We start from the raw sequence: 27250 nt of genomic DNA, 5'->3' as shown, positions 1-27250 counted from the left end.
TTGATCATGGTCTACCAAATTACAGATATTTTCTTAAAATATTTATTTTTACAAGCCTCATATAAATTGTATTTATATTTCAGACAGATGATAGTTGTCATTTATAGACATTGGATATTTACTAAAAATATCTGAAAACCACAAAACAAGCACAATTTCTAATGTCATTTTTATCATGTTAAATATGTCAGAGACTTATTTATATAACATTATATTGCTTACACCATCAGAACATTTTTTCCAGGTGTGGTGGTATGCACTGCACTAAGGAATCAGAAGTAGGAGAATCACTCATGGGTTCAAGGCCAGCCTGATTTACCTGGTGAATTTTAGGCTGGACAGGTCTACGTAGTAAGACTATTTAAAAAAACTAATTAAAAAATCATTCTTGTTTAAATTTTATTTATTTATTTGTTTATTTATTTATTATTGTTCAGTACTCTCCTTTGAGTTAAAAAAAATTCCATCTTGGAAGGAAGCTCATTGAGACTCAGGCTGTTCTAAAGGAAGACTCCCAGGAAACAAGCAACTCAGAAGCCTCAGGAGTTCCTGAAACTGAGCAGATTCACTAGGCTCCTCCCTCCCCAAGGACTGCTGGGAGACACTCTGAGACCAACTGAGCTGCTTGAAAAAGATACTCTCCAAGCTGTTCAGCTGCCTGCAAGTTGTACCTGTGCTGGGGTGGGCTTTGGGCGATGGCAGCTAGTTTGTAATCATTTATGTTCCTGTAAAATGACCTCTTACCTGGACTTCTTTAAGTGACACCAGTCCACTCATTGGTTCACTAAGTTGGACACTGGCGATAGCCTTACTTTGGTGTGTGGTCAGTTCCACATCTGGGATGAGCCGACATTTGTTCATGATACCCCAGGAGTAGTGTCAAACAATAGTTGTGTGTGTGTGTGTGTGTGTGTGTGTGTGTGTGCGTGTGTGTGTGTGTGTGTGGCCACTTGCAACGGAGTTCTCTCCTTCCATCATGTAGGTTCTAGGGGTTGAACTCAGGTTGTCAGGCATGGTAGAAGGTGCCTTTACTGGCTGAGCCCACCACTTTCTATTACAAACATGAATATTGAGTCTAATGAGTTCAATATACATAGAGATTCTAAATTTAACATTGCCATTTTTTTGTGAACAATGCTTGTTTTATCTTGACAATTTTATAATGTACATGCATGCTGAATTACATACTAAAGTCTCTTGATAATGAGAAGAAATTACCAATGTGTTTTTCAAAAATCAACATAGGAATAAGATGAATTTACTAACAAGCACTTACTTAGGGAGATACAGGAAGAAGAACACAGAGAAAGGAACTCCACTCCGATTTAAGATCACAGCTGAAACCACCCTGCTGACTTCTGCTTGTGTGAACCTGCTTGTCCCTTCCTATTTTTCTGGAAGAGTATAGGCAGCAAATTCTGTTTACTAAAGATAAAACTGTTTTAACTAGAAACCTGAGATCTCAATTTTGGTAAAATTTGCTCAGCTCCGGAGAAAATCTCCCTTGGGGTGGGGATGAAAAGACCACACTAATCACACAGACAATGCTGCCTGCCTTGTGGAAGCTACCGTGTACCGTCACAGTGGACCTCCTTGGCAGGAGCCATAGGAGTCAGTAGTGCCAGTGAGAGTCTGCCCTTTTATCTCTACTACTGAATTTCTCACTGGGGAAGGGTGAGCTCCTGTAACAATCTCAGAGCATTATTTACAATAGGATTGTTATCTCTTACATTGTTACATTAGATCAGTTGTTAATGTCCAGCAGGGCCTTTATCATTCCAAGAACAAATTTAGCCCAACTCAACTGTGACAAAATGCCTTTCAGGTGGAACAAAGCATGTAAAAAAAAAAAGTTTCTCTACATTTAGACCAGTTCTTATTATTTTATCATTTATCTCTTACATTTGTGAGGTTGATTTACTTATTTTACAATCCAGCTTTGATCTTTATTCAAGAGACCAGATGGGTTGTCCCAGGGCCTGGCTGCCATCCCTCACACCAGCCACCTGTCCTGCCAGTGCCCTGAAATACAGTTTAAGTGCCAGGACCTCACTTGCAGTGAATACACATACAGGAAGGAGTGTATGCCATTGCTGATTCATTAAAAAAGAAAAAGATAGCAACATTCCACGTTCCCAGGGATGTGCAGGCTTGAGGGAGCTCTGGGACTCAAGACAGCATGCCAGCTATACAATCGATCGATCCATTATGTAAGCTAGAGGAGTGGGCACATGGAAGCCAACACTTGACTTTGTAAAAGTTGCACTATGGGGTGACCGAGAGGGCTCTAGGGCTTAGGCCACTGAACCATCTGTACTTCATCCTCTTGTGAGTGGGCTTGTGAGTCTGAAAGGAGTACATGCAGCGCTTGTCCTCACTCGCCTTGGCGCAAGCAAATGCACTACAGTGGTGGAAGTGAGAAAGTGTCCAATCGTTGCCACTTGGCAAGGAACACATAGCCGTCTTCATCATCTGATGTACATGGCAGCTAGGGTCTAAATCGAGTGTGTGCAGGAACTTAGCCTCCACCTCAGCCCCAGAGGAGACTCCATTTGATTGTCACTCTTGACTCAGTCCTGAACATCCTTGACAGTCAGGCTATAGCTGGTCACACAGGGGAACCTGGTCAGGCACATCTGTGGGTCACATCCTGTGCTGAATCCACTTCATAGATTGCAGATCCAGGGAGGGGCCTCCATGGCACAAAACTGTCTCACCTACAGCAGCCACAGTGGGGCAGGCTTGCAGGGGATGGAGATTTTCCACAACTTGACTCAGTAGCATCTCTTGCACTCATTGTGGAAGCTGTAGATAATGGTTGATGCTGGCCCATTCCTCACGATTCTCATGATGCAGAAGGAAATTCTCTGGAGGTAGTCGCTCTTATACAGGTTAACAGCAGGCAGATGGTCTCTACAAAGTCCCCCAAGAAAAAGTAGTTGCTCTCTGGAGGGAAGCCACCATACCAAACAGCCACAGAAGGTCACAGGCTATGAAACTCACTGCAGATTTTGAAGGGGACTCCAGCCATGGCATGGCCTGGTTTAGGAAACCCTCCTAGGATCTGACTGTGGGCTTTGTTCTCTATCAGCTGCGTATTCTTTCCAGGACATGAGGCAGATGTGCACTTCAGCAGGTGCCTAATGAGAGTCCGGATTGAGCTTCCTGCTGCCAGAGTTGGCAGTGTGGCCACAGTGCTGGGCTCTGCCCGGTCTCGGGCTTGCATATTATATTTGCCTTGCAAAAAAAAAAAAGCAGTTTATACATTTTTCTGAGTAGTTAACAAAACCTATGTTAACAACTTAATCATCCTTTAAAGTCAAATGTTAGTTAGGTCTCTTTTGAGGAAGATTTGATGACCTAGGTCCCCCACTTCACCACATTCAGAGTGAGCTTGCTCAGCTCCTGGATATTGCTGTTTGCTCTCTTCTAGTTCCATTACAGAAAAGGAATTGAACAAAAAGATCTTTATTACACATCATTTTATGTCTATTGCAGCCTTGATAAAAATCTCATGTTTATCAATTGCATATATGTCTATTCTTGGAAAAGAAACCCACAGCAATAATGTAATAAAAGGATTTTGATGTACATTAGTTAGAGGTGTTTTGATTAACACAAAACATTTTTACGTCCTCTTTATTTTTGGTTACCCTTGATTATTTGGAAAAGAATATTTATTGATTTGTCTGTTACTTTATTTGTTCATTTTGAGACAGAGTCTCACTATGTAGTACTGGCTTACCTGAAACTTGTTATGGGAACCAAGCTGGCCTAAAATTTATAGAAGTCTGCCAGCTGTTGCCTCCGGAATGCTGGGATTAAGGGCACGAGCCACCTTGGTGGTTGTACATGCCTTTAATCCCAGCACTCAGGAGGCAGACACAAGTGGATCTCTGAGTTTGAGGCCAGCCTGGTCTACAGAGTGAGTTCCAGGACAGACAGGGAAACAAAACAAAAACAAACAAACAAACAAAAGGCTTGAGCCACTACCCTTGGCCATATTTAACATTTTGGAAACTGTTTGTTTTATGGGAGCGTCATGTGTGGAGGTCAGAGGTCACTTTGTGGGAGGGTAGGTTCCCTCCTTCCAGCACGTGGACTTTAGAGACTGGATGCAGGGCATCAATCTTGGTAGCAAGTGACTTTTCCTGGAAAACCATCTTACTGGCCCCTGTTTTAGAAGAAAATCGTTTTCTAAATCTATGTATACAATATAAAATTTATAATTTAGCAAAACCTGGTTTATGGCTAAATAAATGCTGTTTTATGTGAACAATATACTTTTAGTAAAGTATGTGAAATGCTATTCTTTCTAAAGTATTTTGTTTGAGAATCGGATGTGTCTTCATATTGTATTTAAAGCATTTTACTGCTTTATAAATCATATTTAGCAGACTCCGACCATTTTATGGGCTTATAAAGTTTCAGATACTTAAGGTTGTGATCAGTATAGATCGATCAGACTTTTGAACACTATATAACTGATTGAACAGTTAAGTCCTGACTACATGGTAAGTTAAGATTATCTGGGTTTTTTGTTTTGTTTATGTCTTGAATTTTTTTTGTTTTGTTTTTTGAGACAGGGTTTCTCTGTGTACCCCTGGTTGTCCTGGAACGTACTGTGTAGACCAGGCTGGCCTTGAACTCAGAGATACACCTGCCTCTGCCTCCCGAGTGCTGGGATTAAAGGCGTTCACAACCACTCCCCGCCAAGATTATCTGTTTTCAAATCTTGATTGAGAATAATTCTATAATCTCCTTTATGAGCCCATAGCAAGATTAATTTTGAAACAAAGTTTTAAATTAATAGTTAGAAGCACTATATCCAAACTATTCTACTAGGAAGCACAAACCTTGTATTTCAATATTTACATTTTTATTAAATCTGACTGACATAAAGTCCTTGTATTACCAGCTTTTTTTTTTTTTTTTTTTTTTTTGGTTTTTCTTTTTTTTTTTTTTTTTTTTTTTGGGTTTTTCGAGTTTTTTTGGTTTTTCGAGACAGGGTTTCTCTGTGTAGCTTTGCGCCTTTCCTGGAACTCACTTGGTAGTCCAGGCTGGCCTCGAACTCACAGAGATCCGCCTGGCTCTGCCTCCCGAGTGCTGGGATTAAAGGCGTGCGCCACCACCGCCCGGCACCAGCTTTCTTTTTACAGTACTGAATTCTACAATTAACTCTCAAATGCTTATATTTCAGTGTGGCCTGACTAAGGTAAAGTCCTGGAATAGCTGCCTTCTCAAGAGGCAGTGGGAAAAAGGAGAAGAAAAAGAAAGAACTAAACCAGAGACCACAGCTCCAAACATTCCCATTCATAGAACTACATACAACCAGACTGGAGACATGGCTCAGCAGTTAAAAGCACTGGGTGCTCTTCTAGAGGTCCTGAATTTAATTTCCAGCAACCACACAGTGGCTCACCACCAATCTATAGTGAGACCTGATGCCCGCTTCTGGCAAGCAGGTATACATGCAGACAGAGCACTCATACACATAAAAATAAATACATCTTTAGCTGAGCTTGGTGGTGCACGCCTTTAATCCCAGCACTCAGGGCAGAGCAGAGGCAGGTGGATCTCTGTGAGTTAGAGGCCAGCCTAGTCTACAAAGTGAGTTCCAGGATAGTATAGATATATATATCTGTATATACACACACACACACAATCAAGTTTCAGATTGGGTTTGGGCATGCCTTGAGCAGTATTTTTTTCCCTTTTATTGAAAACAGACTTTTGTTTCACATAAATATCCTGATTATAGTTTCCTTTCCCTCTACTTCCAGTTCCTCCTCAGCTCCCCTCCCATCTGGATCCACACACCCTCCCTTCTGTGTTTTATTAGCGCACATTATTAGAAAACAAACAGGCATCTAAGGGATAACAGTAAAGTGAAATAAGATAAAACAAAAACTAACGCATTGGAAAGGACAAAACAGAACAGAAAGAATCCAAGAAAAGGCACAAGAAACAGATATAGACACTGAGACCCACTCCTTTACACACTCAGGAAGCCTATAAAAACACTAAACTGGGGGCTGGGAAGAAGGCTCAGAGGTTAAGAGCACTGGCTACTCTTTCAGAGGTCCTGAGTTCAATTCCCAGCAACCACATGGTGGCTCACAACCATCTACAATGAGATCTGGTGCCCTCTTCTGGACTGCAGGCAGAACACTGTATACATAATAAAATAAAAATTTAAAAAAACCCACTAAACTAGAATATATACACAAAGGACCTGTGGGGCAAAAAGAGAGAATATATATACACACATATATCTTGTATGTATATTTCTACATATTTTATACATATATGTGTATTAAAAATGAAAAATAAGATAAAATAAAAAGACCAAATACTACTATTTAAAAAAAACCAATAAAATGATTCCTAATGACACTCTTCTATACTCATAGATCAGTGCCTTGCTCAGCCCTGACAACATTATGAAACAAAGAACCTCCAAAGATGCCACTGAGTTTATTTTCTGTTGGCCATCTCCTGCTGGGCATGCAGCCTACACTGAAGAGTAGCTTGTTTCCCCAGTGAGACTTCTTTGGAGAAAACTAAATTTTCATTTGCAAGTGGTTATCAGTTGGAAATTGCTTCTGGGCTAGGGATGAGATTGTGTGTCCACTTCTCACTTCAGCTTTAGGACCCCATCTGGTGCAGAGCCCACAGGCCCTGTGCCTGCTGCCTCAGTCTCCGGGAGCTCACACATGCTTCGATACTACTGATTTAGAGGGCCTTGTTTTCTTGGTGTCCTCCATCCCCTCTGGCTCTTACACGCTTTCTTCTTCCTCTTCCGTGGAGGAGCCCTACAGGGAGAGATTTGATGGAGACATCCCTTTCAGGGCTCAGTGTTCCAAGGTCTCCCACTCTGCGTAATGCCTGGCTATGGATCTCTGTATTTGTTCTCATCTGCTGCAGGAGGAAGTTTCTCTGATGATGGCTGAGCAAGGCACTGATCTATGAGTATAGAAGAATGCCATTAGGAGTCTTTTTGTTGCTACATTTTTTAAGAACAGTGGTTTTTCTCTGGGTCCCTGGGCCCCCTCTAGTCTCCGGTTCTAGGTCATCTAAGCAGTGGCAGGTATGGGCCTTAAGTCAGATCAAATATTAGTTGGTGTGGTGGCTTGATTAATAATGGCACCCATAGGTTTGTGCATTTGAATTCTTAGTCACCAGGGAATGGAACTGTTGGAAAGGATTAGAGGGTTAGAAGGTATGACTTTAATGGAGGAAGTGAATCACAGAGGTGGGCTTTGAGGTTTCAAAAGCCCATGCCAGGCCCGGAGTCTCTCTGCCTATGGATCAGGATGGAGATCTCAGTGTCTGGGTTGGTGTTTCTCTCTTGGTAGCATGCAGAGTGCCTTCTCCGTGTTCAGGGAGTTGTGTAGGTGCTGCCTTCAGCAATGGGGCCTTGCCGTCAGTTTGTAGAGAGCAACCTGTAGTCTTGGCAACAGCCTGGGTTCTTTGGGGGTTCCCATGGGACCCTTGGGCCAATAACTCAATTAGATGTAACCCGGTCCTGGTATTGGAAACTTCATATGGTGACAAAAGATGGCCAGTGGGGCTCTGTCTCCCCATTATTTGGTGATTTCATTTAGGTCTTTTTTATATATATATGTGTGTGTGTGTGTGTGTGTGTGTGTGTGTGTGTGTATGTGTGTGTGTGTGTGTGTGTGTGTGTGTGTGTGTGTGTGTGTATTTTAGGAAGCTTCTGCTCTATTAGGTTTTAATGGCACTTAGTTCTAGCTGTCTTTGTTTAGCAATTTTAGCATGCAGTAAGTTAATAAAAAAATGATATGCCTACCAATTGGCTCCTCAGTTAGCTTTAGGACTTCCAGACTGATGAACTCTTGCCCTCTGCTTTTTTAGACATAAAGTAACACAGAATAACAATTACACTGACTCAAAGTGCATTCTTGTACAAATTATAAGTTTATAAGATGAGTCATCTAGAATTCTCCTTCAGGGACACTAAGATGATACACTTACTCACTTAATTGTTATACAAATTACAACCTAGATTTCTTGTCAAACAAATTTCAGTAATTCAAATTAGCTCAATTAATTAAGGAAGAACCTGTTGTGGTTTGGAATAAAATTCACCCCTTCCCATGGACTCCTGTGCTTGACGTATGGTGGCACCGTTTGGGAAGGTTATGGAATCTCAAGGGTGGAGCCTCTTCTGAAGGAAGTAGGTCATGGGATTTTTGACAAAGTCTAACATTGACTTATAACAAATGATGAGAAGAAACTAGGAATAGAAGGAACATATCTCAACACAGCAAAAAGTATATATGACGAGCCTATACCCAGCATTGTAGTAAATGGAGAATTTTCACCAAAGTCACAAGTAAGATTAGAGCATCTACTCTCTCTACTCCTATTCTGTACAGCACTTAAGTCTTTGCTGGAGCACTATGTCAAGAGAAGAATGTGAAAGGGACACATATAAGAAAAGAAGTCAGAGACCTAAATCGCAGATGATATTGTTCACTAAAGACTTCACCAGAAAACTCTTAGCATGGATCAACACTGTCAGCAAAGAGGCAGTACGTGAAATTAAACTACTAACATACTTTCATAGCAACTGTAACTATTTTATATTAATATCTTATATTAACATAAAATGTAAATAGCTGTCTGTTTACCAATAACAGAGAGCTGAGAAAGAAATTAGGGAAACGTTCTCATTCACAGTTGCCTAAAAACCACAAAGCGTGTTTGAATAAAACTAAATAAGGGAATAAAGAATGAAATGGAACAAAACCCTAGAATATGGAAAGACTTCTTAGGCTCATAGATTGGAAGCATTAACATCCTGAAAATGGATGGACTACTAAAATCAATCAATAGGGTCAATATAATCACTATCAAAACTCAATGTCATTCTTCACAGAAATGGAAAAACAATCTTGAAATTCTTACGGAAGCACAAAAGACCTCAGATAGCCAAAGCCGTCTGGAGCAAAAACCAAACCGAACCAAAAGCTGGAGGTAGCAGCATACTGGATTTCAACTTATATTACAGAGATACAGTAACAAGGACAATAAGCTACTGACACACAAAAAAGATATCTACATCAATAAAAAAACAGAGGACCCAGAGAGTAATACAGCTAAGGCCACCGGATTTATGATAGAGACATAAAAAAAATAGAGATCGCTAGAAAGACATCCTCTCTAACAAATCTGCTGGGAAAACTGGACAGTTAGAGGGAGAAGACTGAGACCAGATCTCTGTCTGTCACCCTGTGCAAAAATCAAATCCAAATGGATCAATACAAACCCTAGAACTGAGAAACAGTAGGGGAAAGAGAAAGCACTTAAAAATATCAGCATAGGAGAGGACTTTCTGAGTTGCCCAGGAAATTACACCAACAAATTACAAATAGGACGTTCTGAAATAAGCAAGCTTGCGGACAAGGAAGGAAATAAGCAAGCAGAAATAGAACCTGTAACATGGGAGAACATCTTTGCCGGCTCATATCTGACAGAGGATTAATGTCTACCATGTATAAAGAATTCAAAATACTTGTAAGAAGAAATCAAGCAGTCCAATGACTAAATGGACTCAATGAATGAGCCAACAGTTCTCAGAAGTTGATATACAGACGGCAGTAAATGTATGAATGCATTCAACATTCTTAATGCAAATTAAGACCACACTGAGATTCCATCTAGAGTTAGTCTGCTTTGGCAGACGTTAGGAAAATAAATGTGGGGGCTGAGGAGATGGCTGAGCAGCTAAGAGCACTGGTTGCTCTTCCAGAAGACCCAGGTTCAATTCCTAGCACCCACATGGCAGCCCTCACTTGTCGGTAATTCCAGTTCCAGGGCATGTAACACCTTCACACAGACGTATACGCAGGCAAAGCACCAATGCACATAAAATGAAAATAAATCATTAAAAAAATTAAAAGCAAAAGAAAACAAATGTGGTTGGAGAGATGGTCTGGTGGTGAGGAATGCTTGCTGTTTTATTTTTTAAAATTTATTTATTTTGATTTTATGTGCATTGATGTTTTGCTTGCAAGAATGTCTGCATGAGGCTGTCAGATCCCCTGGAACTGGAGTTACAGACAGTGTGAGCTGCCATGTGGGTGCTGGGAACTGAACCTGGGTCCTCTGTAAGAACAGGTGGCTCTCTTAGCCGCTGAGCCCTCTCTCCAGCCTGAGTGCTTGCTGTTTTTGCAGAGGACTGGAGGTCCCAGCACCCACATGGTGTAGCTCACAATCACTTGTGAGTCCAGCTCCAGGGGACCTGAACCCTCTTCTGGCCTTCACTGGCACCTGCATATTTGCGCACACACATATACGTGTGATTTTTTTCTTCTTTTCTTTTTTCGTGTGTATGGATGTTTTGCTTACATGAATGTCTGTGCATCACATGTGTGCAGTGCCCCCACATATACATATAATTTAAAATTACCAAATCTTCTTTAAGAAAAAAGAGTGAAGGGAGATAGAGAGGTGGTTCCGCAGTCATGAGCACTTGACACTCTTCCAGAGAACCCAAATTTTATCCCCAGGTTCACATCAAGAGACTCATAGCCATCTGTAATCCCAGCTCCAGGGGATCTGATGCTTCTGGTTTCCACGGGCGCCTGCACTCATGTATATATACCCAAATGTTAGTGTGCACACACATACATACACACAAAAAAAATTAAAAATAAAAGACAAATTTGAAAAAAGAAAACAAATTCATGTATTTGCATGCAAGTATATCTGAAAATATTTTTTAAAACATCAGTTAATATTCATAGATGCATATAATGTGTTTTAGTAAAACGCATGCCTCATCCCCTCCCTCTTATTTCTTCCCACCTCACACCGCTTTTCCATCCCAACTTCGTGTGCACGCTTAAAAAACGTTTTTTAAACACCCACTGAATCCATTTAGGGCTGCCTGCCTGTGAATGGGTATCGAACTATCTACTGGAGCACAGCCCCTCAGAGACCCAATCATGGAAGAAAACTAACTCTTGCTCTCCAGAAGCCATCAATCAAGCCCCCTAGATAGGCGTGGGACTTCATGAGCTCCCTGCGGCTACAGTTGTCTACATCCTTTGGCTCTTAGAATTTCCATCCTCCCTTCCGTGATGATCCCTGATCAAGGTCTAGAGAGTGACCAAGAACTGTGGAAATGGCCTGTAATCTTTGCGGGTGTGTAACTTCACTGAAACCCCGTGTGTGTGTGTGTGTGTGTGTGTGTGTGTGTGTGTGTGTGTGTGTGTGTGTGTGCACATTTTAGGAGCTTCTATAGTAGTCGATCTCCATATGGAATTTTCAAAAGTTTGTAGTGGTATTTATTCCCACACTCCCTCCCCTCCCCGACTCCTCCACTCCCTCCCATTGTGCCTCCTTGTCCTGTCATTTCTCTGACCTTTTTCTACCTCCCACATTCTATGCCCCCTTCCTTGAAACCTGCCTTCTCTGGGTACTTCAATTTTAAACATACAGCATCTAACTACTTAAACTTAGATCCTCATATGCGAGAGAACATGTGGCATTTGCCTTTCTGGGTTCTGGGTTTTGCCTCACTCCAAATGATTATTTTTATTTCCTTCCGTGTACCCATGAATTTCATGATTTCATTTTTATTTGCAGTGGAATAACATTTCCTTGTGTGAATGAAGCACATTTTTTTTTTTTTTTTTTTTTTTTTTTTTTGGTTTTTCGAGACAGGGTTTCTCTGTGTAGCTTTGCGCCTTTCCTGGAACTCACTTGGTAGCCCAGGCTGGCCTCGAACTCACAGAGATCCGCCTGGCTCTGCCTCCCGAGTGCTGGGATTAAAGGCGTGCGCCACCACCGCCCGGCGAAGCACATTTTTTTTTTTTCACTACCCGGTCATCCAATGATGAGTATCTAAGCTGTTTTTATTTCTTGTATGTTGTGACTGGAGTAGAAATGGATATGGTTGACCAAGTATTTCTGTAGTAGGATTTAAAGCCCTTTGAGAATATGCCCAGGAGTGGTATAGTTGCATCACATGATAGATCCAATCCTAGCTTTCTGAGGAACCGCCACACTAGTTTTTACAGCGGTTTTCCCAATCCGCACTCCTGACAACAGCAAATCAGGTTCTCTTTTCCCCACATCCACGCCAGCATTTTTTTTGTCATTTGTTTTATTGATTATAGCCACTCTGATTGTGAGAGGCTGAAATCTCCAAGTAGTTTGAATTTGAATTTCATTGATGGCTACGGATAGTGAACTTTTTTTTTTTTTTTAAATTGCTTAGCCATTTTTGTTTTTTCTTAAGAACTTCCCGTTTAGTTCCACACTCCAATTTTTAACTGGGTGATTTGTTTTCTGGATGTTTAGTTTCCTGAGTTCTTTGTATAGTCTGGACATAAACACTTTGTCAGCTGTATAGCTGGTAAAGACTTTCCTCCATTCTGGAGGCTGGGACTGCTTCTTCGCTGTAAGAAGCTTTTTAGCTTCATGAGGTTTCATTAGCCTGTTGTTGGTCTTAATGCCTGTGCTATCAGGGCTCTCTTCAGAAAGCCCTTCCTTGTGTCCCTGAGTTGAAACTTACTTCTTACTTTATCCTCTCTCAGATTCAGGGTATCAAGTCTTACGCAGAGATCCTTGATCCATCTGGGGTTCAGTTTTGGCAAGGTGAGAGTTGAGGATCAAAATCATCCATCATGGCTTGTTAAAGAAGCTAAAGCAGCAGTGTTTTCTCCAATGTGGTTTATTTTATTATTATTATTATTACTAATCTCTTTGTAAAAAAAAAATCAGGTGCCTGTAGGCATGTGGGCTTGTGTCTGGGTCCTCAATTCTATTTCACTGATCAGTGTGTCTGTTTTTATGCCAGTACCATGTTGGTTTTTGCTGTCGTTGTTTTACTATAGCCTTGTAGTTATATTTTGACATCAGGGATAGTGATTCCTCTACTGTGTTTTGATTGTTCAGGATTGTTTCAACGATCCAGGGTCTTCTGCATTTCTATATGAATTTTTTTTTTTCCAATTCTGTGAGGAATCGCATTGGGAGTTTGAGAGAGATTGTATTGAATCTGTAGATAGCTTTTGGTAGGATGACCATTTTTATAGCATTAATCCTACCAATCCATGAGAGTGGGACATCGTTCCATCTTATGGTGTCTTCTTCAATTTCTTTTTTTCAATGTCTTTGAAGTTTCCATTGTATAAGTCTTTGAGTTCCTTGGTTATATTTATTCCAAGTTTTTTCATGCCCTCTGAACCCAAGCTCAGAGAATCCTTCACACCTGCTCTGTATCAGGTCATTTCCTCAGAGACAGTGCTAGGAAGAGTGCTGGGGACAGCAAGCCATCCTGTCTTGGGCCAGGGAGGTCCCAGTTCCCACACACTGTGTGAGTTAGAGTGCCCCCCAGGAGGCAGGATTGGTGGCTCCAGCCTTATCTCTTTACAACTGATAACAAGAGACAAGTCCTCTCCCCTTCTCCCAGTCAGCCATTGCCAGCCAGGCCATTCTGCCTGCTGGCTCTCCTTGGTGGCAGACATTCAGCAGCTCTGTCTGAGGTGACATGCCAAACTCCTTTGATGGGGAGTAAATGACTCAGCCTGGATCACAAAGGCCTGCTGCAGAGCAAGTGACAGGACAGTGAGAAAGTTTATCAGCAGTTCTGTCACCCAGGGCCTCCCCTCTGATGCTGCTCAGGCCCCTGGACCCCAAGCACACACTGGAGGTGGGGTCTCCCATGCTGCTCCTTGTCTCTCACTCCTGTCTGCCAGGGGAGGCATTCCCTTCCTTCATGCAGTTTCCATCAATAAAGTGTGGCTCTTCCACACCTCCTCTGAGCAGCTGGGCATTGGCTCAGGTGGTACAGTTCCTGCCTAGCAAGCAAACAGCCACAGGTAAACAACAGGAGGACAGACCTGTGGGTGCCACAGTGTCTGGGAACTGCTTTTTGTAACTCCATGAAAACTCAGCCTAGGAGGCAATAGGATTGGCCAGGCTCACACTTCCATAGTGAGTCTGAATTCACTGGATCAATTCCCCAGCTCTCATGTAGGCATTGAAATGTATTTATAAAACTTTTAGTAAAAGAATTCGTGTAGAGAAGAGATTAGATTTGAGATGGCTCCTTAAACCTGAGTATTATCAGGAAGTTCCCATGGCATTCTGCACAATGAACAATTTTATTTGTGCTTGTTTGTTTGTTTGTTTGTTTGTTTTTGTTTGCTTGTTTGTTTGTTTTTTGAGATAGGGCTTCTCGGTGCAGTCCTGGCTGTCCTGGAACTCCCTCTGTAGACCAGGCTAGCTTTGAACTCAGAGATCTGCCTGCCTATTCCTCTTGAGGGCTGGGATTCAGAACTCAGCATAATGAACCATTTTCAAATTTTCTTTGCATTTCTTGCAAAGATATACACTTACTCGCTTAACGCATGCATGGTTTTCTTCCTGTAGAAGTTTGTATTGATTTGAAACAATAAAATGTCCGTGTTTTGTACAAACAGTTGAACTGTGTTCTTCACCGGTAATAAACATTACATTTAAAGGTGAATTTTTGTGTGTCCCTGAAGTCCTGAAGTCCCATCCTCTCTGTGGGTTTTGCCCACTGTGTTTGCCAGTCTCTGTCTGCTCCTGGAAGCTCACAGAGCCCTGCACTGGGAGGTCACAGGCTGAGGAGGCTCACCAATTCCTTCCTGGGTAACAGCTTCTTTGATGAAGCTCACATTTAAAGGAAAAATGAGTGAAGTCAGTGCCGAGCACTATTGCAACTGTGGAGGAAACAATATTTTTAAGAAATGAGTTTCCACATTAAAGTCACAGAAAAATTTACCATGTCTATTGCAAAGTGTCCTCTTTTATGATAAGGATAGGGCTCAGGTCCTATCTTAGCAGATAGAAAACCTGAGGAGCAGCAGTCCCAGGTCATCCACTGGTGATTCTGCCTACAGCCTGCGGTATGTCTGCTCAGGCAAAGGGACCATGCACAGACGGGCTGTGGGCTCATCATAACATCTGCATGTTCTTTTTCTCTGTGATCTACTTGTCCAAGGGCTTAACCACTCAAGGTTCAGCTTCCTCACCTGTGACATCAGGGAAGAACACTGTCTCCCCCAGAGAGTGCTGTGCTCAGCAGAGGGCAGAGGAGGCTCCCTGTGTGCAAGCAAATAAGCCCCCCAGGAAGCAGAGCCTGCAGAGCCCCCCTTTGCCTTCCTGTTCAGCTTACAGGACACATGGGAGCACTCCTCAGCTGCTGTGTCCCACTGACCAGCTCTGCTCTCCAGCTGAGCCCTTCCAAATCTCCCAGTACAGGGACTGTCCAATAGTCTCAGCGTTTTATCTCCTGGAAAGCTCTTGGGTTCATGTTGGGATTTCAACCTTTTCATTTTCTTGTTTGTTTTCTAGTGAGGTTAAGGAGGCCTGTTGTCTGGGTCCCCCATGGTTTCCATCAGGGATTGGCCACCCTGCTGTTGTCATAGCTGTAAATGACACTGGGGAGGCAGGCAGCCTAGCCCCACCTCCCAACCCTCCACCCCCGCCCCCTCTGCAGCAGAACTCTCTAAGGGACAGCCCTTCAAGCCTGGATGGCATAGCAGCCCTGGTCTAAGGACTTCAGGACTTCAGCATCTGGCCTCACAGATCTTCCTCCAGCCCTTTGTCTTCTGGTCTAGGCAGAGGGCAGGGACATCCCTGTCTGGCAAGCTTGTGCATCCTGTGACCTGCTATAGCGATTCTAAGGACTCCTCCAGGGCTAGGACGTTGAGTTTCAACTCCTGTGGCTATTGATTCCCAAGCACAGATGAGAGGGGACTCACCAACCCCAGGTGTCGGTTGCAAAAGGCACCAAGCCAGGTAAGGACAGAAGTTATCCAGGTACTAGAAAGCAGGCTAGGGGGTTAACATTCTCAGGCATTTTTCATCTCAAAATCTTTCTAACTAATTGTATCTTCAAAATCTACAAGTGCTACAGTGATTACAATGCTTGTGTTTTTTTTTGTTAAGTTATAAGTGTTCTATATAGTTTATATCCTGACTGACGTGTGAATTGTGCTTATACCGACTGTATGCTCGAAACTTCAACAATTTTCTTTAAATATCCCAGGCCTCTCTTCTTGACGACTATAGTGTTACTGCTCATCGATCAGGGAAACAGTAAGTATCTTCTTTTTTTTTTTTTTCTTCTTCTGAGTTTCAGTCCTAAGTCACAAAATCCCCGTTTTCCCGTCATTATTAGTCTCTTAGTTTGTTGTTCTTCAAAGCCTATCAGAGAGAACCAGACAGCGCCAGAGAAGTCAGCAATACCCTGTCTCCAAAGCTCCCAGGGACGACACTGGACAGGACCCTGAGTAATTCCAGCAGAGAGAATGGCAGCCAGGAGGGGTGGCGCCCACGGGAGTCCCCTCCGGACTCCAGGACTTTGGGAGAGAGTAAGCCTTAATTCTGTGCCATCCTGTGCAGTGAGTCCTGAGTACCGGGAATAGCAAATGGGATAAACCATGGGGGAAAGGAGACACCGGAGGGAGCATCTTTTCACCTCCAAGTTTTAAAAAGCGATAAAAAGGAAGCTTTAGTGATGCGTTTACTCTGAAGTTTCACGGTTTCATTAGTAAAACGAGCAGCTGTCCCCTGTCGCTAAGGCAACAGGCTCCTCCCTAGCATTCGGGCAACTGCAGCATGCCCAGGGGCTCCAGGTGGCGCTAGCGTCATCACACCCATGGGTGGTCCTGCCTGGGAGGGCTGTGGGTTAATCACTGTCCACAAAGTCACAGGCCAACTTTAGCTGTGGAAGGGAGAGTGAAAAGCAGCAACTTGGAGTGTTGGTGTCAAGGGCTGGCCCGGACCCCGCCCACATTCCTGCTAGCTTGTTTTTCAGCCTTCAGCTAAAGAGTGAAGTTTACCGAGCAAACACACTCAGCAGGCGTGGTCCCCTCCCAGGCTGTGACGCCCTGCCCTCTGCGGGAGGGTACTAGGGGAGCTCCAGTGGCCACTACGGCTGCTGACCCAGGTCATCCTGCAGGTGTGGTCCCTGGATCCCGCTGCTGCCACAACGGAGGCACCTGCGTTCTGGGCAGTTTCTGCGTGTGCCCTGCGCACTTCACCGGCCGCTACTGCGAGCACGACCAGAGGCGCAGGTGGGTGGAGCATAAGTGGGCTGGGCGGGGGACTGGCCTGGGGGAGAGGGGTACACTGACACCACGGTGACCTATCCCGGCCTCTGCAGAGATTGTGGCGCCCTGGAGCACGGAGCTTGGACCCTCCACAGCTGCCGCCTCTGCAGGTGCATCTTCTCAGCCCTGTACTGCCTCCCACGCCAAGCGTTCGGCCACTGTGGTAAGAGCACCCCCGACTCCCCCACCACACACACACACACACACACACACACACACACACACACACACACACACACACGTGTCGACCTCACGCACCCGTACTTTTGTGTCTTTGTTGGTAGTGGATGGCACACCAGTCCATAGATCATCTGCTTGTTCCAGGAGTCAGAAATTAGAGCAAATTAGATCCGTGTCGCTCAACAGAGTTCTAATCATTGTGAATCTGCAGTGAATTTATCGTCATTTCCACTTTCCTTGTGGGGATTGCTGGGTCTACGGTGATTTGCGAGCAGTAAGAGCGTTGGGATTCCAGGAGCTGCAAGATGCAGAGCGGAGTTAACCTGGGAGCCCTCCGCAGATCACAATGGGGACACAAGGACTTCACTGAGCAGGAATGGAGGGGTGGCACACTGCCACCTGATGTCATGTGCCTTCCTTTTAACAGGACCTGGCTTGTATTCCCATGGTAGACAAGTCAGTAAAGGTTCACCCTTTAGAGCCCTGTGTCCCTCTCCGCCTCTGTCACTCCCGGGTGGTTTGGCTGTCCACTGTGTCCAAGGAACACTGCATGAAATGAAACCCCTGAGCCATTTTTCTGCTCTTCCCCGGGCAGTCCTGACCTCCTCCAGTGGATGTGGCACTGACCCGTTGGTCCCTTTCTCCTCCCTCAGGCAGTCCAGGAAGGGCAGTGCCAGAGCAGGGGAAGGTCCTCACCTGCACTGCCTGGCCCCACCCTCTGGCTATGGCTTTGGGTTAGGCCATTTGTAGAGGACAGTCAGGGATTGCTTAGCTCCTGAGTCCCCTTGCCCCTTCCTGTGGAGCACCAGGGGTGTCTCCAGGCTCAGCCATCCACACACTTAATGCCTTCCCTCTGCTCACTGAGCATCTCCAAACCCCTTTCTCTCCCAAGCAATTTCAATTAGTTGGGTTTACATCTCTTGATTCACTAGCTGCTTCTCCTGAGTCCCAGAGATTGGAGGACACAAATTTTGGGAATCAGGGTAAATTTACAAGGTAAATCTGGTGGTCTCACAGGTGAGGTCAATTCTTACTAGCAGTTCTTCCCTGGGAATCGGGGGAAGGGGCTCTCTGGGGGTTCTTAGCAATCTCCCATGCAAGGTCTGCAGGGCAGCATCTGAGTGTCAGGATATTCAATTACTGTTTCACATCCGTGGAAGCACTCAGGGCTGAGACTCCTGTCTATCTGCCAAGGTCAGCTAAGAGGGCTTCTGAAAATGCTTCCATTCATCAAAAGTTGGACAAAGTAGCAAGATCCTCCTCCAGGGTGACTGCCTTTGATCCACTGATTCTGCTGCAGGGCCCATTGCAAATGGTAGAAACAGAGAATACCTTGTTCAAGCTCTCTAGCTGACTGGTGGTCATGGGGTTTAAGGAGGGCCACTTCTGTGGTCGTGCTGACTGTATTCTTAGTCAGTGTGCTCCGACTACTTATCTCATTGGATTCCACCACAGTTTATGAAGTAGGTATCCTTCATAATCTATGGCCTCTCTATTTAAGGAAAATAAACTTAGGGATGAAAACTTCCCCTGGTAGCTAACAGACCACTGAGTCACCCATGTGCCCTTTCCCACAAGAATAGTTCTCAATATGAAAAGAATGTTTTCATGTGTGATAGCATTATTTAGAGTGTTGAAAAGTGGCCATGTTTTAAATTCAACCCCAAAGAAACATAAGAAAAAAATTTTTTGAGATGCCTTCATGAGATATCATGTGAACATGAAAAACCACTTTTGAGATAATTATAATACTTTGATATGCTATCTATGGATGGGAAGGATCAAAAAATAGATACCATCCTACAAAATTATGTCTTTCCCCCAGCGGCCCTCAGGCTGAAAGATCTCCAAGAACCTCCTTGCTCTGACTGGGTCCTCCAAGTGAAAAAATGAAAAGCTTCCACCTAGCTCAGGTTAGAGTTAGTGAAGCCCTCCCTGTTAGAGCAGCCATCAGGAAAGATAGATGCTCATGAGCACCAACACTAATGAAGGGCTGGAGGTGGGGCTCATCATCAGAGTCCTTGATTGGCATATGCCGAGCCCTGAGTTCCATTTCCAGAGACACAAGGAAAAGTAATCAATTGGCTATTGTGTAGCACAGTGATAGCATATGTATTTAGAATGTTTTAGACCCTGGATTTAATCTCTAGCATCAAACATGGGTGTGTGTGTGGGGGGGGGGGGACTGCTGGTATGGTAATCTGAACATGAGATGGACCCAGACCAAGCTGCTATAATTTTGGTTTTCTCTTTACATTCATTTATTATTTATGTGTACATATGTGTTGGTGTGTGTGCATGCCATATATGTGTGCAGGTGTCCACGAAGGCTGGAAGAGGGCTTGAGGAACTAGAGCTACAGGAGGTTGTCAGCCACCAGACTTGGGTGCTGGGAACTGAACTCTGGTCCTCTGCTGGAGCAGCGAGCACTCCTTTCCACCGAGCACCTTCTAGCCCTCAGTTTTTCTTTTAAACAGTGCATCTGGCAACAACAACAATAATAATAATAATAATAATAATAATAATAATAATAATTAATAATAATAAAGCCAACGAATAAATGGATAAATACCTGTGGGTAGACCCTGGACCTAGGGGTACCTGCTTCCAAGCAGCTGTGAGCCTGTGTGTGTATAACTAGTGTTGTGTCCAACCATCCCCACACATGCTCTGTGGGAGGTTTTGTCTTGGTGGGCACGCCTCTTGTGGCAGAAGGGCAGGAGGGGAAGCCCTCTGACTCTGAGGGGCTTCCAGCCGAGTCTGGTTTTCACAGTGAGACATGGTGTTTCCCTTTTCATGGAAGTCTCTAAAACCTCCAAGAATTAAAACAAAACAAAACAAAAAACAAACAAACAACAACACGACAACTTGATCCTGTTGTCTGTTCAGCAATAAAGGCACCTTGACAGGTAGCCAGTGGTCAAACTTGGTTTCTTTTCTTTCTTTTTCACATATGCCAAAAGTAATGGGCATGACAAAGGTCTCTGGCATGTCCGAAAATCTAGAAGACAGTTTGATAAATATATAATAAGATTTCAGGTACCAGTAATAAATCATCCACTAGTAACGGGATTTTATTTTCTCCCATAGTGTGGCATAGAATGGTGGGGGTTCACAGAATAAGAAATGTAGATTTTCAATAAACAAAATATTAATAAAAAAGTTTTTTATATTTTTGGTTGTGAGCCTAGCCTTTAACGGCTGAGCCATCTCTTTTTTTAGCCAGGCGGTGGTGGCGCACGCCTTTAATCCCAGCACTCGGGAGGCAGAGCCAGGCGGATCTCTGTGAGTTCGAGGCCAGCCTGGGCTACCAAGTGAGTTCCAGGAGAGGCGCAAAGCTACACAGAGAAACCCTGTCTCGAAAAACCAAAAAAAAAAAAGTTTTTTATTTAAATGTCCAGTGGTGTTCTAATTTTTTCTTTCGAATATCAAGGAATCTCCATGGGAAGCACACCACAGTAGTCACAGGTCCAGTTTGGGATCCCAGGTTATTTATTTCATGGAGCCTGCTGAACCTGTGTATTTGAACTTGTAGTTTGTGTGTGGAGATCCAACTGCCGAAGGGGCTTGAATCTTCCCCTGTGGCCTTCATTCTCTCAGAGAAGGTGACCCTGTGTGATTGACCCTGTCCTCACCTGAAGCCATGTGCTTTTACCTGTGTATGGCCAAGATCTACGTCAGGAATATTCAACAATTGCTATCCTTTTCCTCCTCTTCTTCCTCCTCCTGCTCCTCCTCCTCTCCTGGCCCTCCCTCCCCATCTTCCTTCTTATTTGAGACATGCAGGGTATCACTGTATATCTCTGGTTGGCCTGGAACCCGCCTGCCTCTGTATCCTATGAGCTAGGATTAAAGATGTGTACCACCACACCCAACATCAACACTTTGTTCATTTGTGTGGATTTTTGTTTGTTTTAGGATTTTTTTTGATGACGCAATCCTTGGGGTTCTCTGGCTAACCCAGCTTACCCTAATCTGCGAGCCCTAGGTCCAAGTGAGAGACATTGTCTCAAGAAAACAAAAATCTGGAAGGTGCCTGGAGAATGACAACCAAGGTTGACCTCTGGCCTCCACAAGCACTCGGATTCCTTGTATACGCATGTGAACACTTGCTTGCACATAGACAAAGACGCGAAGAACTAATCTGGACAGAGAGTTTGGGCCATCTGTATCACAGGTGGCTGCAAACTGCTTTGCATCAGTTCTATTTGCCCTGGTTGAATCACGTACGATACTCTCACAGGCTTCCCTCTCCCGCTCATGAGCTAAATGAGTTAGGCTAGAGAAAGGACTGTTTGTTCGCCTGTGAAAACAATGGCGGCATTTCCCTTCAGCTTTCAGTGTTCCACAAAAGTTTAGATGTCTCCGGATGCAGGAAAAATAAGTCTTTTACCTGTTTGTTCTGAACACATGCTAGGCAAGAGCTCTGTCGTTCAGTCCAGAAGAATGAAGATGGCTGGACACGGTGGTACACGCCTTGTGTCCCAGCATTCAGGAGGCAGAGGCAGGAAGTTCTCTGCGAGCCAGAAGCCAGCCTGCTCTAAATAGTGAGTTCCAGGCTAACCAAGGGTTGAATATTGTGACTATATATATATATATATATATATATATATATATATATATATATATATATATATATAGTGACTATATATATGTATATATACATATATTAGGATATATGTATGTACACACAACACACACACACACACACACACACACACACACACACACACACACACGGGGTGGGGCAGGTCCCAACCATAAAAGGGCCAGGCTCAGAGCCCGGCAGGGGAGGACTTTAGTGAGAATGGGTGCAGACGTCCCTATGGTCCTTTAGCCAAGCCTGCAGCTCTGCACTTTATGGATTCTCTGTGTTCTTTTTCAGACCTGAAAGGCTTCCTCTCTTCAGGGACCAGAGGGTCAAGCGCAAGCAGTGTTCTGAGTCTTCTGCTGCTTTGCCTCCTCCTGCAGGGTGTGGCTGGTGAAGACTGAGGCTCCTAAGTGCAATGACAGACTCCTGGGGCTGTAAGGAGTCACCCTTGATTGCACATGGTACCACAGCATCCCAGCAGGAAAGCTGGGCAGTGGGCGTCTGCTTGAATGTTGTATGTTGTAAATAACAGAATCACTGAAATGTGATGGATCCTTGTGCTGTGCAATAAACATGTTCAACAGTCAGCCCTCCTTGCTTGTTGAACCTCTTTCCAAGGTCTCCAATGGAGGCAAACCTCAATACAGGAGCCCAGCATGTTCAACCCAGAATCCCTTTCTGAAGGTTTCAGAGTGTGCACTGAACAGAATTGAATGAGACCCCCAAACAAGTGGCCCGCCCCTCCCAGGTAAGAGCCACTCTGAACAGCTGGGACCCTCTCTGTATGCCTCACTGCCGAGGCTCCTTGTCACCCACTATTCACTGTCAGTCTACACTGACCTCTGAGCCCCTGGGAGAGGGACGGTGCGTCCTGAACACTGTTCTGGGTTTTGCAAAAATCAACAAACTGAAACATGCTGTGTAGGTATTGAAAGGAAGACAGGAGGGACTGGGGGCAAACATCCTGGCACCTGCCTCCTTTTCATTAGCAGTAATCATACCATCCTTAGGGGGTTCACAGCACCTCCCTAAGATATATTCATATATAAAAACGAGGCATTTAAATGGAGTTAACATGTTATCGAGGGGGATACCCTAACTAGATATTATATGATAACAAATAAACCCCCCAGTACCAGGAACAGGTTACATCTTTTGAGTTGTTCATCAGTGGGATCCCGTAAACACATCCCCAAACATTACAGGCTATTGCCAATGCTATTGGCTACCATCCACAACTCGATGTTAAGGCCCTACTGCTGAAGCCGCTCCATTCTTATGTCACAGAACATGGAGACATCTAGCTGGCACTCACCTGGAAGCTTCACTCCCACTGGCTAGTGTTCACAGGCTAGAAGGTGCTGTACATGCTATTGGAGGAGAAAAGCTGTCAATCTCACCCCGCTATGAACCCTCAAACAATAATAATGACCTGCCTAGCAAGAAATACTCTCCTCTGGTGCAATTGTGGCCAAAATCTCATGTAAGTAACCAACCTCTTTTCTTAAATTGGGTTTAAGAGCCACTCTATGAGATGGAACCTGTATCTGACACTGTCAATAATATCAAGAATCTGAGACTAGATAGGTCATAAGCCCTAAGGCAGAACCTACTACTATTATTCTGCTAAATTACTGCAGCCATAAAACTACAATAAAACAACTCATAATGACCTACTGCTATACTCACAGATCTGACACTGTTAATAAGGTCAAGAACCTGAGACTAGATAGGTCATAAGCCCTAAGGGCAAACCTGCTACTATTATTCTACTGAAGGACCATAGTCATAAAACTATAATAAAACAACTCATAATGACCTACTGCTATGCTCATAGATTAGTGTATTCCTCATCCTTCACCAGAACAGCTTCTTCTTGTAGCTAATGCTAATTAACACACAGATCCACAACTAGACAATGTACAGAGAATAATGCTCAATCCTGAATGGATGTCTATATCACAGTCCTCCCTTGAAGGCTCAGAGATCCCTGTGGAAGAGATGGCAGAAAGACTGTAAGAGCCAGATATGGGGAGATGACCTCTAGGAAACAGCATTTAGGACAGACTGTATATATGCATATATATGTGTGTATATACATGTATATATTCACTGAGACTGACAGCATGCATGTGTCCCACAGAAGCTCAAGCCAGATACAATCCCAGCATGGAGGAGGAGGTGTGGACATGAAGCCCTGTCCCTAGTCAAGCATTTAACTTGTTTTTGATTTTTAGAGGCTTTAGATATTAAATTTTTTTTTTTTTTTAATATGGGGTCTTACTGTGTAGCCATCGCTGGCCTGGAACTTGCTTTGTAGCCCGGAATGACATTGAACTCACAAAGATCTGCCTCTGCCTCCCAAGTGCTGGGATGAAAGGCATGCACCATGCCTTGTGTCTCTAGATATTATAAAGAGAGCCTAGACTGGGACTAGAGAGATGGCTCAGCAGTTAAGAGCACCGACTGCACTTCCAGAGGACCAGGGTTCAATTCCCAGTACCAACATGGCAGCTCACAACGGTCTGTAATTCCAGTTCCAGGGGATCTGGCATCCTCACACATACATGCAGGCAAGACACCAATGCACATAAAATAAAAATAGAGTTTTAAAAAAATGAGACGAGAGAGAGAGAGAGAGAGAGAGAGAGAGAGAGAGAGAGAGAGAGAGAAAGAGAGAGAGAGAGAGACTAGATTATTAAAGCATTGGCATTTTTAAAGACTGTGGGACTTTTAAGGTTGTGCTGTATTTTTATATTACTGTGTTAACATGAGATCTTGGGGACAAACAAGAAAGGAAAGGTTATGATTTAACAGTGATATGTTTATGTGTCAAGTTGATGAGTGGACTTGTGATGGTGCATTTTCATTGTCAACTTGACACATCTGGGAAGACAGAACCTCAGCTGAGTTACTGTGTCTATCAGATTGGCCTATGGCATGTTTGTGAGCTATTTTCTTGATTGCTAATTGATGTAAGAGCATCCACCCCACTGGTGGTGGTGCCACCTGTGGGCAAGTGAGCCTGGGCTATATAAGAAAGCTGGCTGTACATGAGACAGAGACAGCAAGCCAAAGAGCATCTTTGTCCTAGGTTCTTGCTTCTGCCCATTCTGGAGTTACTGTCTTTACTTCCCTCAGTGATGGACTATGACTGGGACACATAAGCCAAATAAACCCTTTCCTCCCCAAATGGCTTTGGTCATGATGTTTATTACAGCAACAGAAATTAATTAGAACAATCACAGAAATAAATAAGGGACAACTGCAGACTTATCTTAAGAATAATTATCAGGGGCTGAAGAGATGGCTCAGGGGTTAAGAGTACTGGCTATTCTTCCAGAGGATCCAGGTTTGATTCCCAGCACCCACATGGTAGTTCACAACTGGCTGTAACTCCAGTTCCAGGGGATCTGACACCTTCACACCAATGCACATAAAATAAAGTTAAATAAAAAAAAATTAACGAATATCTTCCTACCATGAGTAAAATTCATATTGACAAGATTTCTACACATTTATACCAGTTGAAAGTATGCTAAAAATAAAAAAAAGTGCATTACTAGAGGAAAAGACATACTGTCTCCCTTTTCATCATTTCGTTCAGAAACTGAGCTAAGCAAGTTTTATGTTAGGCAGAGTGGCTACAAGGGTGGCAGAAAGCCACTCCTTATTGGTGTGAACAATTAGGTTTAAAGCTCTTACCTTGAAGTAGAAAATTAAGAAACAGAAGTGTGGATCTCTCGAGTAGAATCCCCCCCTCACACACACTGCAGCTATCCCTTTCTCATTGTGTGTGTGTGTGTGTGTGTGTGTGTGTGTGTGTGTGTGTGTTCTCAGGGTTGGGGGAGAACCCAGAGCCTCGCCCATAAGTCAACACTCCACCACTGAGCTGCGCCCTCACGCCTTTGATTATAAGAAAGAAAACCAAAGTCCCATCCACCCATCCATCCAACGTGAACAGAGAAGGTCATGATGTTTTCTCACAGCAATAGAAAAGTAACCAAGACACCTACCCTGTGGGCTTTTCAAAAAAAATTCTGATCCACCATAATTTGGGATAGAAATGATGATTACCTTATCCTGATGCATTTGTCTTTTACTTCATAAGCGTTCATTAAAAACTTAAAACATTATAATGCGTAACCCAGTGGGCTGGCTATTCTTCTTAGGTCAGCCCCTCCAAACTCTCCAGAGTGTTCTATGCTTTGTTTTGCTAAGTAAAGTCCTGCTTAAACCACCCCATGCCTTGGCTGAACTAAAACATGAACTAAGGCGAGATTCTAGCCCAGTAACACATTTTTGGTGCTGCGACTTGGATCACAGGCCTCGACTCTGAAAACTTAATGCTTCACGCTGAAGTATGTACTCTCCATTCTTAGTCATCTCAGGCTCTGCCTGTGGCATCTTCATGTCATTCTGAATGACATGTTCCATCCTGGAAAAGGTAAAACGAACCCTTCTAGGCACAGAACAAAAGACAGTCAAATTAATACATTTAGCAGTTATGTTTTGGGGTCATGAGGTAAGTGGACTAAAGGATGTGGAAGCCCTTTCTGTATGTTTTAGATGTTATAGCATTCTTTTTTTTTTCTTTTTAAATAAATTGTGTTCTTTCTCCCACTTTATTTTTTTTAAAGATTTATTTATTATGTATACAGTGCTCTTCCTGCATGTATGCCTGCACACCAGAACAGGGCACCAAACCTCATTACAGATGGTTTTCAGCCACCATATGGTTGCTGGGAATTGAACTCAGGACCTCTGGAAGAGCAGCCAGTGCCCTTAACCGCTGAGCCATCTCTCCAGCCCCTGTTAGAGCATTCTTAGTGCTAGGATTGATAGCGAGTAGGGGGTCTGCCAACCCTTGGGACATATTTCAAAATTTTTATTTGTTTTTTTTGTTTTACTTTTTTCAAGACAGAGTCTGTCTGTGTAACAGCCCTGGCTGTCCTGACTCACTCTGTAGACTAGGCTGGCTTCAGACTCACAGAGATCCACCTACCTCTGCTTCCCACATGCTGAGATTAAGGGCTTGAGCCACCCCTGTCAAGTTTTATTTAGAGGTCATGAGGGCACTAGGTCTGATACAGAGGTTGAAAGTAACGTTGGGTCTTGATCTGCAGCGTTCTGTCTCCACACTTGTGATGTTCTAATCGGCCAAAGTCAAGTAGATTGTTCTTCAACATCAACATGAGCTTCAGTGCACACAGGGAATGGAAAATTCCATGATTTGCACAGGAACATTCCTCTTGACAAAGTGGAAGTTCTCATGAGAGAATACTCCAGTCCAGCCCAGACAAGGCCATCATGGACTGAAGGAAAGCAATAGTGGGGGTGGTGGATGACAGATACT

The 27250-nt window shown here is 43.7% G+C and overlaps 1 protein-coding gene across 1 annotated transcript; it reads left to right on the top strand.

The window, feature by feature from the left end:
• Positions 1–15533: 15533 nt before the first annotated feature.
• On the top strand, positions 15534–22481 carry LOC128114094 (cryptic protein-like). Its single transcript, XM_052743953.1, has 6 exons — positions 15534–15807; positions 16058–16107; positions 16215–16382; positions 16973–17087; positions 17177–17286; positions 22189–22481. The coding sequence occupies exons 1-6, from the start codon at positions 15755–15757 to the stop codon at positions 22293–22295; spliced, it is 603 nt and encodes a 200-aa protein (XP_052599913.1). The 5' UTR covers positions 15534–15754; the 3' UTR covers positions 22296–22481.
• Positions 22482–27250: the final 4769 nt, after the last annotated feature.

The sequence above is a fragment of the Peromyscus californicus genome, unplaced genomic scaffold (genome assembly GCF_007827085.1).
Source record: "Peromyscus californicus insignis strain IS unplaced genomic scaffold, ASM782708v3 Scaffold_19__1_contigs__length_69161282, whole genome shotgun sequence".
Taxonomy (NCBI): domain Eukaryota; kingdom Metazoa; phylum Chordata; class Mammalia; order Rodentia; family Cricetidae; genus Peromyscus; species Peromyscus californicus.
This window is presented reverse-complemented; position numbering and strand designations above follow the sequence as displayed.

What these genes read in the sequence shown, in the direction of transcription:
- LOC128114094 (XM_052743953.1), top strand. Translation starts at nt 15,755, where the DNA reads ATGAGAGGGGACTCACCAACCCCAGGTGTCGGTTGCAAAAGGCACCAA. An exon ending in TGCAAAAGGCACCAAGCCAG is followed by an intron (nt 15,808 to 16,057) that starts GTAAGGACAGAA and finishes TAAATATCCCAG; the next exon opens with GCCTCTCTTCTTGACGACTA. An exon ending in CCAAGCGTTCGGCCACTGTG is followed by an intron (nt 17,287 to 22,188) that starts GTAAGAGCACCC and finishes GTTCTTTTTCAG; the next exon opens with ACCTGAAAGGCTTCCTCTCT.